We start from the raw sequence: 14416 nt of genomic DNA on the forward strand, positions 1-14416 counted from the left end.
AAGATAGAGCTGAACTATACCGTGCACCAGGTTTCACAAATAAATACATAGCAACAAAGGTGGTTGTAGACTTCTCATATGCTGTCTTTCCTATGGACAGGTAAAGAGCGTTTTCATGAGGTCGATAGTTTACGGGCAACCGCTTTGTCAGCCAAGGTCAGCTTACACCAGCAGTGCGTGGACTTGGGGTAAGCCTCCCACCGGAGTTGCTTGATGACTCCAACGTAGGTTAGCTATTCGATGCCGCTGCATTTATTCCAGCAAGTTGTGTTTCAATCAACCTCGATATACTTGGAAATGCGAGGAACTGAAGGCCTAGTTTCTGCCAAGAGCCCCATCTTCCAGCTCGCCGCCCTGGATCTGATTCGTCAGAAGATGAGAGTGCTAAGCCTTCAGTTGCTCGCACTTCCAAGTACCTTAGTTGTGCTGCATGTAATCAAAAAATAAATACGCTTGCGCAGAACAAAATGTTTCAGTTTGCTTGCCAACCGCCTCGGTAGGATTAGAGTTAAGGACTGGGATCGAATCCTGATCCTGCATGAACTTCGTCCATATAATACTTATTAACGCCTCCAAGACACAACTTTACGTGGTCTAACAATCACTACTACGGAAGACATAGACCTCAGTGCACTGACTCCCTACGAACTAAACATGACTACCGAGATCGCTATCTTCACCATCAAGGAAGGCGATCTTCCAGATGACTTGAGTACACCTTCAGGGAAAGTCTTCAAGCAGATCCTCGAAACAGTCCTCAAACAACCAGGCGCACAACGGGCATACTGGGGCATCGAGGTCGAACATCCCACCCAAGCCCATCTCATCGTGGACTGGGACTCCCTCGATGCTCACAAAAATTTCATCAACTCAGAGTAAGGAACAACTCTTGGCACCGGACTCAACTAACCTAGACAGCGCTTACGGACCGCACGTCGAGCGCTGCGGCAAAATCGCAGATTTGTCCCAGATGCAGGTGTTCCACGCCAACCTCAAACCCCACCCGCCATCTAAAGTACTCGGCAGGAGCACCTCCCCAGCCACGGAGATTCTGCTATTGTACTTTCCGACCGACTACTCTCAAGCCGACCAGGACAAGTTCGTGGCAGACATGCAGAAGCTGATGGATGTCGTCGAGAAGAACTCGGACAAATACACAGCTAACGCTGGTGGATGGGTTGACGAGGAGTTGACCATTCCCGGAACAGAGGAGAAGGCCAAGGTCTACTCCCACCACATTGGATGGAAATCCGTGCAGGACCACCTGGATTTCAGGTTCACGGAGCCCTTCAAGGAGAATATTTACCTGTTGAGGGGTGCCAAGGATCTGAAGAAGTTCACGGTTGTCCATTATCACGGTAATGAGGTGAACCGGTAGGAAGCTGCATGACATCAATTTACCTAGCAGTCTTATTGCATAAATTTGCGAATATCTCTTCTCGGTGTGAAGCATCTCTTGTACAATACCGGTCCATGCTTCAACATGTTTTTGCTATGTTTGAGATGGCTTCAGCTGGGTGCTCAGGCGTATCCGTTGCAGTTTGACCTACATTTTCTGCGAATTCGTATCAATGTAGAATTTGGCGCTATAAGGTTTTTGGTTCAATGTATGCGCGAGACGTCTCATGAACTTTCACTACGGTCGAGCATATGGCATGTTTGATCATCAAGCCCACCATAAGACTGCTCGCCGTCACGCCTTCCGCAGACGCTTTCACGGCATAGCACATTCTTTCTTCGTCGCGAGATCAGTGCTAGTAGACACGTACCACACGAATATTAGGATGTCGAACCAAGCAGGACGCTGGTATCAAACCAGTATCGAGATGCGAGAATGAGGGTTACCGGTTGCTCTATAATATCTACAACGTCCTGTTGCTTCCCATGATAGCACTTACAGACTCATTGTTGAGGTTCGCCAAACAAGAAACGGAACCACACAAGCCAACGCAAATAGATCATGTACTCTGAACCATAGTGAAGACGGCGATACGGAGGCACGGACCAGCTTCCTCCCACTCCCTCGAAGCGTACGGACTAGTCCTCAAAGCGTTTACAATGCGAGCAGACCAAACTCCCGGACAGTAGACTATGCTCGACCTTCACACCTAGCTACTCCGCAAGCATTATGCACCGAGGGTCCTGGCCAAACTCAGTCAAACCGGTGTCGAGGGCCGAGAGGGGTCCTACCAGTAACCCGGTCACAGGAGATGGATCCATACGTGTGCAGACGCCGACATACCGTTCACAGGTTCCCGCCACGACCGAGCTAGATATTTGGAATGAGTTCTGCAGCACATCCTCAAGACTGGCAGTACTCTTGTATTCGTCCGTGATGCGGACGAATGCCGCTTCGGCCGCCTGAAAATACGACAGGCAGCAAATGTAATTGGACCGTACAAGAGGGCTTGAACATGGTTTGCGAATGTGCAGCCACTTCGTTCACGCCAGCAATGTTGACGCTTGTTGACCGGTGCTGAATCGTTCTAGACTCTATCAAGTACTAAGCATTCAATTACTCGCCCGTGCAAAGTGCAAGAGCTTTCGTCCGTCTTGTCACATAATTTGTCAATATTGCTAGCTTATGTCACAGTCTCAGCACCGACCTCCGTCCAAGACTGATTGGAGGCACAACTGGTCGAAGAAGCAAATGGCACGAGGCGCTCGAGAATTTGACGACCCGAACATATAAAGACACTCGGAAGAAGGAACGATGTCTTGTAACAGTTGCTTAACAGCTCCTCGTCAAGATCATTCCCTCTTGACCCGCCATCGCGACGAACAGCGAATCTCGTAAGAAGAAACCTTTACGCCGAACAAAGATGCCGACCGGATACTCCCTCCCTGCAGACGCAGTGTGGTTCGGTAAGTCCTTCCCCTCCTCCGTACCCCTTTTCTCCACTCTTCTTCGCAGCAAAATCGATGCTAACGTACATCTCTCTCAAGTCACCGGCAGCTCCTCTGGCATCGGCCGCGCCTTCGCAACCCACATCAGCAAATCACCCTCCCCCTACCGCCTCGTCGCAACCGCCCGAAATGCCTCCTCCCTCGACTATCTCCCCAACACCCCCAACATCCTCAAGCTCACCCTCGACATCACATCAGCATCAACCATCCAGGATGCCATCACCCGCACAATCTCCCACTTCGGCCGCATCGACATCGTCATCAACAACGCAGGTTACTCCCTCGTCGGCGACACGGAAAGCACAACCGACGAACAGTCCCGCGCCCAATTCGAGACGAACTTCTGGGGTGCCGCGAATCTCACGCGGGAGGCCGTGAGGGTGATGCGTGAGGATAATCCGAAGAATGGACAGATGGGTGGGGTGGTGATATACACCAGTGCGGCGTCTGCGCGAGCTACGTTCCCGGGGGGTGCTTATTATTTCGCGAGGTGAGTACCCTTAGTCCCTTGATCTGCCTAGCCGTCCAGCCAGTCAGACCCCATATACACTCGATCAAACCAGATTACTAACCCTCCCACCCAGCCGCTTCGCAATGGACGGCTTCCTCTCCAGTTTCTCCCAAGAACTCGATCCCGCCTGGAACATCCACCTGACCTCCGCTCTCCCCGGCGGCGTAAAAACAGACTACTTCCAGAAATCGGTAATCTTCACAGATCGGCACCCCGCATACTCCGATCCGAATCTACCAACAAGCCAGATGCAGGCTATGTTTACAACCCCTGGTATCGCGGATATGTTTCCTGAGCCGGAGAAGTTGGTCGAGGTTATTGTGGGCATGGTGAAGGATGGGATTGGGGAGTTGGGGATTCCGTTGCGGTTGCCGCTTGCTGCGGATGCGTGGGGAATGGTAAAGGGGGCGGAGGAGAGGGTTTTGAAGGAGCTTGAGGCTGTTAAGGAGGTGAGTATGAGGGTGAAGCCTGATGAGAGGGGGATGGGGTTGTTGAAGGACTTGGCTTAGGTGGGTGGTTGGACGATGAGAAATACCACCGCGATCCGGCAAGGTTGAGCTGATCAGGATGAGATGCTGTTTTGGCCGGGCTGTCTGCAACGAAGATACTGCTTCCGTGCTAAGGAGTTGAAGATATCGGTGGCTGAAGCCTCAGATGGCATGTTCCAACAACACATTTCTCCCTTCGCAAGTACAACGTTCAAATGGCTCGGAAAGTTATCGGTCCATCTGTCCAACAAAGGAGGCGGGTGTGTCTGTGCTATCACGGTCCGCCACTGAGGCTTCCATCTTATCACTGCCCATATGAGCTAGATCACTCAGTCATCTAACGTGTTATTCCATAAACTCTGCACCGTCACTCCTTGCACCCATGCACCACCGGTAGTGTCTCCAGTAACATTATACCCCAGCCTCTTACTCTCGCCCTTCCCAAGCCAGAACCCATTGTCATCGAACGTAACAACCACACCAGCCGGATAATCGATCCATGTAAACGCACTAACACCACTCTTCGCTGACACAGTGAACGTCTGACCATCCTGATCATGGCTAATCTCCAAACCCGGATCCACCAGATTCGCCTCCGACAACCTCGACGCATGAAACCAATTCGTATGCGTGAACGGCGTCTTCTCCTCATTATTCGGTCGCCGTCCCGTCGCACTAACACTCATCCGCAACACGATATCCTCCATATCATACCCCGCCAGTTCCTCCCCCAGATCCACAGACCACACCCTCGTACTATTCAGCGCTCCAACACTGACCTCCTGCCCATGCAGGCCCTTCACATTCGTCACCTCAGTCCCATTCCAGAAATACCACGTCGCATCCACAGCCCCACTAACCCCCTCCCACAAATCACTCGTAACCCACACCTCCAACTCCCTCGTCGACTCATCAAAGAACGGACTAACAACAACATTCTGATACAAATCCCTCGCCCGATAATGCAACACTTTCCACCGTCCATCAACCTCAATCCCCGCCCACGTCGGCGCAGCCCACTGGTCCTCCAACTGCCAGTACAAACTCCCCAACGTCCGCTGCGGAAGACCACTTCCACGGCGATAGAACTGGATCTGAGACCCATAGTACTCAGCCTGGAAAACCTGCGTCGTCCAGCACCACGCGCTGAAGTTTGCGATTGAGTCGGATTTGTGAGGTGTTGGATACCAGCGTTGGGCCGCGAGTGTCATCTCGCCCATCCCTTTGGATGTGTTTGCGTAGTTTGTTGTGTTGAGGGAGCCAGGCGGGTAGTGTCTATTCCTGTAGATGACGTGTGTGCTGTTGAAAGAGAGTTGGTCGTCGGGGATGTACTGCCGCCATGTTTGGAGGGAGGGCATAGAGTGGTATCCGAATTCGTTGCTGAAGCGGCCGACGGGGTACGCGGATGTGTTGAATGCGACGGAGCTGTCGTAGTTGTAGTAGTCTGTTTCGCCGTAGATGCCGCCTGTGGTGTTGTCGTAGCGTTCTTGGAAGTACGGTGGGTCCGTGAAGTTGAGGGAGATGAAGCCGTTGGATGTGCTGCTGGGGGCGTAAGATATGCTGCGGGTGTTTTCGAAGACGGCGGGGAAGAGGGTGGTTAGGAAGAGTTGTTCGTATTCGGCGAGGAGTTGAGGGAAGCGTTCGGGGTCTGATTCGTTGGCGGTGGGCAGTTCGAGGTTTTCGAGTTCGTTGCCGCCGGCCCAGTAGGCGAGGGAGGGGTGGTGGTTTACGCGGCGGACTTGGTAGACCGCTTCTTCGTAGACGTTGGAAAGGAACTCGGGATTGACGGGGTAGAGGGCGTCGCCAAATTCGAACTCGGACCAGAGGAGAATTCCAAGTTCGTCGGCGATGTCGTACATGAAGTCTGGAGAGTACGCTCCTGATGACCAGACCCGGAGCATGTTCTGGTTGCCGGCGACGACGGAATTGAGGAGTGTTCGGGTAGTGCTTGCGTTGACTCTTGGCCAAAAGACGTCCGGTGGGATGAAGTTTGAGCCTTTGGCGTAGAAGGGGTGGCCGTTGATCTCGAAGTGCCAATTGTTGCCGGGTGCAATACCAAGAGCGATCTGGTCGTCGGTCACAGGCGTTTCGTTAAGCACGATAGTGCGGAAGCCGACACGACGAGTGACAGATGCTATTGCTTGGTTAGATGCTGACATAACGTCGATTGTGACATAGTAAAGTGTCTGCGGTCCCATGCCGACGGGCCACCAGAGGTCGACAGAGTCTTTTGGGATGGTGATCGATCCAGTGACCACGCTGTCCGTCTGGTTGACATCTGCAAGATTGCCGCTCACGACTGTCCCATTGGAAGCATCCTTCACGGTGTACGATAGCGAAGCACCGTCAGGCAGAGTTCCGAGCACATCAATGCTGGCGTTCATTACCCACGGCTGGTCTTGGTCTGGGATAAGATTGTTCCTTTGACCTTGCTTGTAGATGTCGACAAGAACATTCCGAGGGTGCACCTGGCTCTGACCGAGTTGTACCGCATATGCTGGCTGCCATGGACCAGCTGGAGCATATGCTGGGCCCCTAAAGACGATTAGCGTTAACCATGGGTGTTCGGAGATTTGACTTGCCAATCCCAACCAAAATCATTCTGCTGCTTCCTGATGAACTGTCTATTAGGAATCTCGAACGGAATCTCTGTGCCGTAGGGCCACATTTCTTGCCCTGGCTCATTCGCAATGTCCTCCGCTATCTGCGGCGCACTTCCAAAGTTGATGCTGAGTAGAGGACTCTCATTGCAGTCGGAAAGGATATCGCTAACATCCAAGTAGTACTGTCTGAACTGGTTATTCGTCGAAGCAACATGCTGGCCGCACAGCTCGATGCTCGTAAAAGTGTCGAGACCTTGGAACAGCAGGTATGTCTGGGCTGCCGACGAACTTAGGTCACTGAGGACAGTCGAGTAGGTCCAGTTCTGCATCCATATCCATCTGAGATCGAAGTCGTTCAGGCCATACTCCAGCTGGCCGACCACATTGTTGGCTTGTAGGTCGAGATGTGCATACGACGGAATGCGGGCGGGTATGCTGATGTTACCTACCTCATTCTGTAATGTCCAGCTGTATGTACTTAGATCAGTGACTTGTTGAGCTGTCGCGATCTGCAAAAGTACAGGTGTTAGCACTTTCCATGCTTGTCGTTGGTGCATGTTGATGGTTGTGCTTGCACATCAAGGTTGGGGAGTCGCACTTGTGGTGGGAGGACGAGACCCTCGGTGAGCGCATGTTGGCTTGGTAATACCATGTTGGACTCCGAACCTTCGGCACATATGAGCCGGCAGGACGATCACTGTGTAGATGCAGTCTGGTAAGATGCAGTCTGGTAGAAGGAGCACCACTGTTCAACTTCATGGAGGTCATTCGATGTTGTTGAGGATTCATGCAACAATATTGCGGGGATCGACGTCACCTTCAGGCAACCTTGGGGGTGGTGATCCAAGCTTTTGCTCACGTTCCGCGCCTAAAAGAGCTTGGATCAGCACAAGCTTTTGGCTGAGGCGATCACCATAGGAGGCTCAAGTCGCTCGGCAGGCACCAAGGACGGAACACGCACTTGCCGATGCTGTATCACGCTACTCTCTGCAAGTGACCTGCATTCAGGAGGATTGCAGCACCACTAGTGAAGGTACGACGCGGAGGTGTGCGGGGAGGTGGCATTTTAGTTGCATCAGTAAAAATCCAGAAAGACGAAAGTGTCATAAAAGCGTAGCGTAAGAACAGCACAAACCAGGAAAGAAAGAACCAGAAGGCCGTTCAACGTTTCGTCGATTGCCGGCTCTAGTCACCTCCTAGCCGATGACCACTACCTCTCCCAGACCAGGTGTTCGAGAACCCACTAGTCCACCCTCTGTTCGACGACGTCGATTGCTGCTGAGTTTGTGGTGCAGGCTGGAAGCTCGTGCCATACGCTCTTTGAGTTGTCGTGGTCCTGCCAGCAGTAAAGAATTGCCTCACAAACGCGGGTGTCTGAATATAGTTGCGTCCACCTTGCATGGTTGGGTACAATCGTGTCAAAAAGTCATACAGATGTGCTGCCACAAGACCAGTGCCTTGCTGCAATGCAGCGCTCGTCCCACCCATCAACAATGTCATGGCGAGCATGGCCCACGGCAGTAGTTCGGCGGGTATCTGGAAGAAGATGAAATGGACCTTTCGGCCACGGTTATCTTGTGCGTAGGTGTAGATGAAGGCGAGCAACAGTGCTTGAGTGAAGATGAATGCCTGGAGAACGAGACCTGCAGTAACCTGAATGACTGTCAGCAAACATGTCATGCCCCGAACGCAGATTTCATTATTGAAGAAGAGTTGTAGGAAGCCATAACCGCCAGGAGCAACTCATTTATGCACACAGCTTTTCTCAACGACCACCACCATGCCTACGCCACATAAAGCCTTTTTTGTATTTTGCGAATGATAGGACAGTATGTCACGTAGGGGTAATCTTCCTCACTACCAGGAACCAATTCAGACATGGGAACTCTGATCGGGCAGAATGTGAGGTTGCTCAAGACAAAAGAGCGACTATGCACTCACCAGAATTGAGATCGCGATAAAACCAACGTAAGTCGCGAAGTTTCCAGGCTGCGAGAAGCGAGGTGAATTGAGCTCAAGCTGTGTTGCGTATGTCCAGAACATGTACATGTCCCACAGAGCGTTGAAGCCGCCTCCTGTCAGCAAGAAAGGTGTGAAAAGGCGCCATAGTTCCGGCAGTGGGAACTTGAAGATGTACGGCATATAGAACATGACACGATAGCCGCTCAGAAGGCCGCCGTGAACGAATAGAGATTCTGCAGCAATTGCAGCCACGATCGTCCTGGGGAAAGTTAGCAAGCAACGTCTTTTTGTATGCTCCGTGTCACATACCTAGAGACGGGGGGCGCGCTCCAGAACTTGTCCATTATGTCTGCCATGATTTAGAGAATGATACGTAAGATCTGGTGAAGGACAAGTTCTGGAGGCGACGATGGCGGGAAGGAATAACAGAAGTTGACAGCTGTTGCAAATTCACGTTGCGTTTACTAGCCTAGTCCCAAAAAATGCTAGTGCATCCAGCCTTGCAAGGCTGAGCACAGAAGAGCTTAGCTTGGTATCTTGAGGCAACTACTTGTACCACTCCTGCTTGCCTGAGTACGGGCCGCTGCTGCCGTGGCTTAAGAGCTGGGTGAAGCTGAAAGCAAGTTCGATGGGCATTGGTCAATTCGCGATACACAATCTTTCGTAAGATCGCAGCATCGACAAAAACGTAGCTCCGGAGCTGGCAACTGAATTCTCAAATACAATGAATATCACAGCAATGGTGTTCCCGAATAGCTTGCATTGACTGTACGTACCTGTACAAAACTATCTGCAAACCACAAATCGACCACCACCCGAAGCTCGAACGCCTCAACGCCTTTTCATGTCATCACATGTCCAATGGTATCTCCTTTTATGCAGACAGCAGTAATACTCCTTGAAGCATCAGCACAACACCACTCGATGTCTCTTTTTCTCAAGAGCACGATCGCTCGTTCTTGATCCTGATTTTGTTCTTTGGTGTCTCGGGCTCCCTCTTGATGCGTTTGGCCGCGGACGATTCCTAATCGCTCTCCTCACTATCATCACCCCCCTTACTCTTCCTCTTCGCTTTCTTCTCCTTCTTCTCTGCCTTCCTTCTCTTCCGCTCAGCCTTCTCCTCTGCCGTCTCACCCTCGTGCTTCGACTTCCGCTTCTTCTCGCCGTTGGTCTGTGGGTTGGCGTCTATGCCTGCGTCTTGCTCTGTGACTTCGCCTGTTGGGGCTACTGGTGGCGCTGAGAGAACATCGGCTTTGCTGGTCGTCCCGGATGTGCCTGCTGGACCTGATGTGAGAGGAGCGCCTGGGCCGTCGTTGACCGTGCCGCCGTCGGGAGCGTTGTAGTCTTGGTACTCAGCGTTCCATTTTGCGGGTGTGTTCTCGTTGGGGCGGCCGTATTTCTGGGAACGTCAGCAGGTGAGAAAGGAAGGGGAATGGGGATGCATACGTCTAGCGTCCCTGAACTCTTCATCTTTTTCTTCTCAAGGGCAATGGGACCCATACCCCATCTTCGTGGGTATAGATCTCGCTCCATGATGCACCTCTTGACCTTTGCCACAACACCGTGATCGCACGTCGACAGCTCGACTGTGGACATTTGAGCGATACCAAGTGCTATAGCCTCTCCTTTCGTCGTCATCAGAATAACCTCCTCGTGCACCTCAATGCCAGACTCGAATCTCAGCAGACCAGGAATCATGAGCTTAGCACCATAGCACACAGCGTTAACCGCACTATCCTTGACCACTATCCGCTTGTACGTCGTAAGCAGACTCTCCAGCGGAGCAATCACCTTTCGCAGTGCCGACTCGTCTCTGTTGTTGTCATATATCCACTGCGCATCCAGAACATCATGCAATGTAACCAAGGCATTACTCTCATCCATAGCACCACTCCTCACTCTCCGCAGCTCCTGCATATGCGCACCCACCCCAGTCAGCAGACCAAGATGCACACATAACGTTCGAATGTATGTTCCCGCCTCGCAGCTCACCCAGAAAACACCCAGATGTCTATCATTGTCGAACTCAATCAGCTTGCTCTCGTGGATCGTTCGGATACGCAATTGCCTCTTTACAGCCGAAATAAGCGGCGGTCTCTGGAAAAGCGCACCAGTAAGTGTCTCCAGTGCTCTTGCAAACTGTGCCTCGCCGCCTGGAAGTTTGTCGTGAAATCGCACAACAGCCACGTACTCCTTTCCTGCGCCCTGCTGCGACTTGACGAGTCTGGTGGCTCGGTCAATGCAGACGATCAGACAGCCTGTGACTTTGGGATCGAGAGTACCGCTGTGGCCCGTCTTGTCTACGCGGAGCATGCGCTTGACCCATGCGACGACTTCGTGGCTGGAGGGGTTGGAGGGCTTATCGAGGTTTATGACGCCGGAGGAGACGTATTGCTTTAGGTCGCGCTTGTAGGGTGTGCATCCTGCTGGGATGGGTGTGAAGTGACCGGTTCGAACGAGGACTGTTGGTTGGGGTTAGTGGGTGCTGCCAATCGGAGTTGGGGTTTACACACGCTTGTCATAGTTCTTCAGCAGTAACGGCCAGTCCGCCGTTGATATTGCGGGCGTTACATTCTCTGGTTTTATGCTGTAGTCCATCGCATCTGTTGCCATTTTGGCTGTGTTCTGGTCGCACAATCTGTGAGGTGGAGGTGCTGAGTTTGCTTTCGTATGAATATGCGATAATGGAGCTATATGACCTATTGCATACACATGGTATTGATACAATGATATCTGGCGATATGAGCGTACAACTGTCGCGTTGTGCTTGTACCAGAATCGCACTCTAAAATTGTGCTTCTCTAAACTTTTTCCTCCGCATCTTTCGAGCTGTGATATCGAGCTAGACCGAAAGAGCTCTAGAGTGTAACGTGACCCGAGCTAGCACGAACATGGCGAGAGATCGACGGGACACCCCGTTCAAGTACGGTGAGAACGTCAACTGTGTTCGACGCTGCCTTCAAGTTCTATCTGATTATTGTCTTGTTACGATCTTGCACTCGCTGATACCGATGAGACTTGGTCAAATCTCACGCGACTTGTGAGGTCACACCTTGTAGGATGGTACTTCGGCTGCGATGTCCATCAGCAGCAACCCAGTGCTCGACATCCCGTAATCTGGACGGTGAGTCAGTGCGTTAATCGCATACAACGAGCGTGAAGCAGTACTGCATGAAGGCAACATTGTCCACAAGGCTAGGAGAGCATTTAAAATGATGTCTTAATTGGTACTTGACTATAAGCTCAAGATGCTTGTGCTTGACTTTTCACTGCAATGCGATCTGTTATGATACATTTCCTTCGATATTCTTGAACGAGCTCGCGGAGTGTTGTCAGCCACGAATGCTTACTCCCTTTCAGATGCAACGATACCATCTAAAATATGTTACTCATATCAATCCCCATGCACTTAGTACCACCCTTGTGCTTCACCATAGCGCCCGCTTGAACGCAAACCATTCCCGCTCTTCTTAGTAGAAGCCATCATCGTCCTACATCGAGACTCTGAAGAGATATCTCAACTTGATCTGAGCGACATCATACGCGATGTACTCGTTGTACTGCAGATATGCACCTTGCTCGTTCGTGGGACCAGGCTTCTTGCTTACAACATCTGGCATGCTGATACCTGCAAGGGATTTGTGGACTGCACCGGCATCCTTCCAAGCGAGTGGCGCAGTTTGCCCTACACCCCAGGTAGAGATGCAGTTCGCCTGCTTTGCTCGTGTTGCAGCGTTGGAGTCCGCGTTAGTCAGCTTCAGGGGCGGTTCACCAAGCTCCGCTTCGCAGAGCAGAAGGAGGCCAGTGCCGTTTGTGTTATAACTGCAGCAGTAGTTGGCAGATTTGCTGGACATGTCAGCTAGGTAGACCCCTTTGTCGAACATGTAGCCAGTGGCTGGTGCTTCGGGTGGTGCAATGCGTAGACCCTGGGAGAGGATACCGCCGAAATTGGTGGCACGACTTCCGTGCCATAGCAGGCGACGGTTCTTGCTTTGTACCTTGGCGTACTCCGAGGCATCGAAACGATCGAACTCGCCGTTGCGCTGGATTCGAAAGATGTCTTGAACTTTGTAGCGCGTACCGTGAGTGTGTCCGACTGATTTGGTGAGGTAATTCTCTAGTTCTGTGAATTCAGATGATTTCGGGTCGAGAGGAGTCATCTCTTGCATGCCGAGGCCTTGATATTGTCGGTCAAGTAAGTTGACCTCTTCGGCCTTCTCCTTGCTCTTTTTGGCATCCTTCATCAGGTTGTTGGCGAGTTGCATATCAGTAAGGGCCTCGAGTAACTCGATCTCTTTCTTGATCATATCCATGTTGTTCAGTACAGGAGGTCTTGAGTTCCGGCTGACAACATGCGGAATGAGAGAGAGGTACTGATTCGATAGCGTCTCAATCTCTGTAGCACTCCCAGAAGGGCCGACTATCCCTGACAACGTCTTGAGCACCTCGTATCCTCGCAAAAGAGAGCTTTTGCTCAGCTTCCCAAGTGGCATTTTCTTGGCGTCGTAGTTGAAAGAGTCGAACGTGTTGTTGAAGTATTCTTGGTTGAATATGAGCTTCATTAGTCGTTGAGTAGGTTCTGGCAGCTTGCTTCCCACTACTTCTATTTCCTCCTCGGCGTCCTCCTCTTTCTTCACTTTCTGCCTCTTGTCAGCTCCAGGAAGGTCCTGTTCGCCTTCGGAATCCGAATCTTCATAGCTGCGTTCGATGAAAGCATATTTCTTAGCCTTTATAGGCCCCGTGGCTCGTTCCTCCCAAGCATTGCCTGTCTTATCCTTGAATTTCTTCTTGAATTCAGCTAGAGCGTGGTCAAAACCGGCACCGCCGAGCATTTTGTTTTGTCCTTCTTCGCCGACTCGACCCCATCGTGTCCAGGTCCACCAGACGTTGGAAGGGTCCTCCAAAAGCTGCATTCGATAGAACTTGTTGGCATTGGCACTAGAGTCAGATTGATTGAGCGTCACATCGTAAATGGTGCTATCATAACCGACGTGCACCGTATAATTGGAGCCCTGCTTGCTGATGAGACCCTCATCGAGTGGGATTTTCAGATCAAGATTTTTCGTAACGTTCATGGTCTTGCCGCCGCCAGTAGCTCTTGGTTCTGGTTGGGTCCTGGAGTCCTCCTGAGTGTCTCGTTTCCGCTTCTTATGTGCTGATGGTTTTGTGTCAGTCGCATCATCCTCATCCTCATCTTTGACCTCCTTGGCAGGTTTGCTAGGCTTAGTTGTGTCATCGGTGCCGTTTGCGCTATTTAAGGGCGCCATGGGCTGACTTTGACCATGTAAGAGAAATGGTGTATCGTCTACCGGGGACTTCGAAGCCAGTGCTTGCTCGAGCCAGGCGAATAAGACGATATGCACATCAGACAAGTTCTGCGCTGTTTTGACCTTGGCAAGCGACTTGCTGTACTGAGTCGTACTTACGACTAAGTGAGTGCATTCCTCGACCTTCGTAACGTAGGTGCCGCCGTTATTGCTGATTGAAGTTTTGGCATCTAAGAGATTCCAGCCGTGGAGACAGCCTGCAGGGATAGCATTTGCTGCAAAAGTGATTGCGCAGCCTTGAAGAGATGGTGTAGAGGCGGCCTTGGCCTTTTTAGGAGGCATGGTTTGTATTGTTTGGTGTGAGAATGCAGGTGAAGACGAAGAAAGGCAAGTATTCAGGACTTCAGGGTGACAGGAGGGAAGATTTGCAAAAGCAAAGCAGAAATCTTGTCTTGCTGAAGCTGCTTATAAGAGGCTCACCGGTTGCTGACAAGGAGATCGTAGCTTCCCAGCATTGTTAGGCAGGATGCGCTAGTGGGACGCGTGCCTGACCAGTAGGGCGCAGTAACGCCAAGGGAAGCACGCGCAATCACGTGGTCCGACAGTTCCAGGCGTGTCAGGCAACACCAGGTACAAATCTCAGGCATGAACTTGCATGGTAGATTGTCCAACCAAAGG

The 14416-nt window shown here is 51.6% G+C and overlaps 6 protein-coding genes across 6 annotated transcripts; 2 read left to right on the forward strand and 4 right to left on the reverse strand.

Annotated features, from left to right (window-relative positions):
• Positions 1-654: 654 nt before the first annotated feature.
• PMZ80_001921 (uncharacterized protein) lies at positions 655-1378 on the forward strand (the record flags this gene model as incomplete). The annotated part of the gene is made up of 2 exons (XM_064870358.1): positions 655-875; positions 919-1378. 2 exons carry the CDS (start codon positions 655-657, stop codon positions 1376-1378), a joined length of 681 nt encoding a protein of 226 aa, XP_064732811.1.
• Positions 1379-2822: 1444 nt separating this feature from the next.
• Positions 2823-3927, forward strand: PMZ80_001922 (uncharacterized protein; the record flags this gene model as incomplete). Its single annotated transcript, XM_064870359.1, has 2 exons — positions 2823-3397; positions 3492-3927. The coding sequence occupies 2 exons, from the start codon at positions 2823-2825 to the stop codon at positions 3925-3927; spliced, it is 1011 nt and encodes a 336-aa protein (XP_064732812.1).
• A 308-nt stretch (positions 3928-4235) lies between these two features.
• PMZ80_001923 (uncharacterized protein) lies at positions 4236-7066 on the reverse strand (the record flags this gene model as incomplete). Its single annotated transcript, XM_064870360.1, has 2 exons — positions 4236-6441; positions 6549-7066. 2 exons carry the CDS (start codon positions 7064-7066, stop codon positions 4236-4238), a joined length of 2724 nt encoding a protein of 907 aa, XP_064732813.1.
• A 628-nt stretch (positions 7067-7694) lies between these two features.
• Positions 7695-8827, reverse strand: PMZ80_001924 (uncharacterized protein; the record flags this gene model as incomplete). The annotated part of the gene is made up of 3 exons (XM_064870361.1): positions 7695-8162; positions 8451-8730; positions 8781-8827. 3 exons carry the CDS (start codon positions 8825-8827, stop codon positions 7695-7697), a joined length of 795 nt encoding a protein of 264 aa, XP_064732814.1.
• Positions 8828-9495: 668 nt separating this feature from the next.
• CBF5 (centromere/microtubule-binding protein cbf5) lies at positions 9496-11084 on the reverse strand (the record flags this gene model as incomplete). The annotated part of the gene is made up of 3 exons (XM_064870362.1): positions 9496-9870; positions 9918-10933; positions 10985-11084. The coding sequence occupies 3 exons, from the start codon at positions 11082-11084 to the stop codon at positions 9496-9498; spliced, it is 1491 nt and encodes a 496-aa protein (XP_064732815.1).
• Positions 11085-11962: 878 nt separating this feature from the next.
• PMZ80_001926 (uncharacterized protein) lies at positions 11963-14080 on the reverse strand (the record flags this gene model as incomplete). Its single annotated transcript, XM_064870363.1, has 1 exon — positions 11963-14080. The coding sequence occupies one exon, from the start codon at positions 14078-14080 to the stop codon at positions 11963-11965; it is 2118 nt and encodes a 705-aa protein (XP_064732816.1).
• Positions 14081-14416: the final 336 nt, after the last annotated feature.

Source organism: Knufia obscura, assembly GCF_036327395.1.
Source record: "Knufia obscura strain CCFEE 5817 isolate CBS 148926 chromosome Unknown scaffold_2, whole genome shotgun sequence".
Classification (NCBI taxonomy): domain Eukaryota; kingdom Fungi; phylum Ascomycota; class Eurotiomycetes; order Chaetothyriales; family Trichomeriaceae; genus Knufia; species Knufia obscura.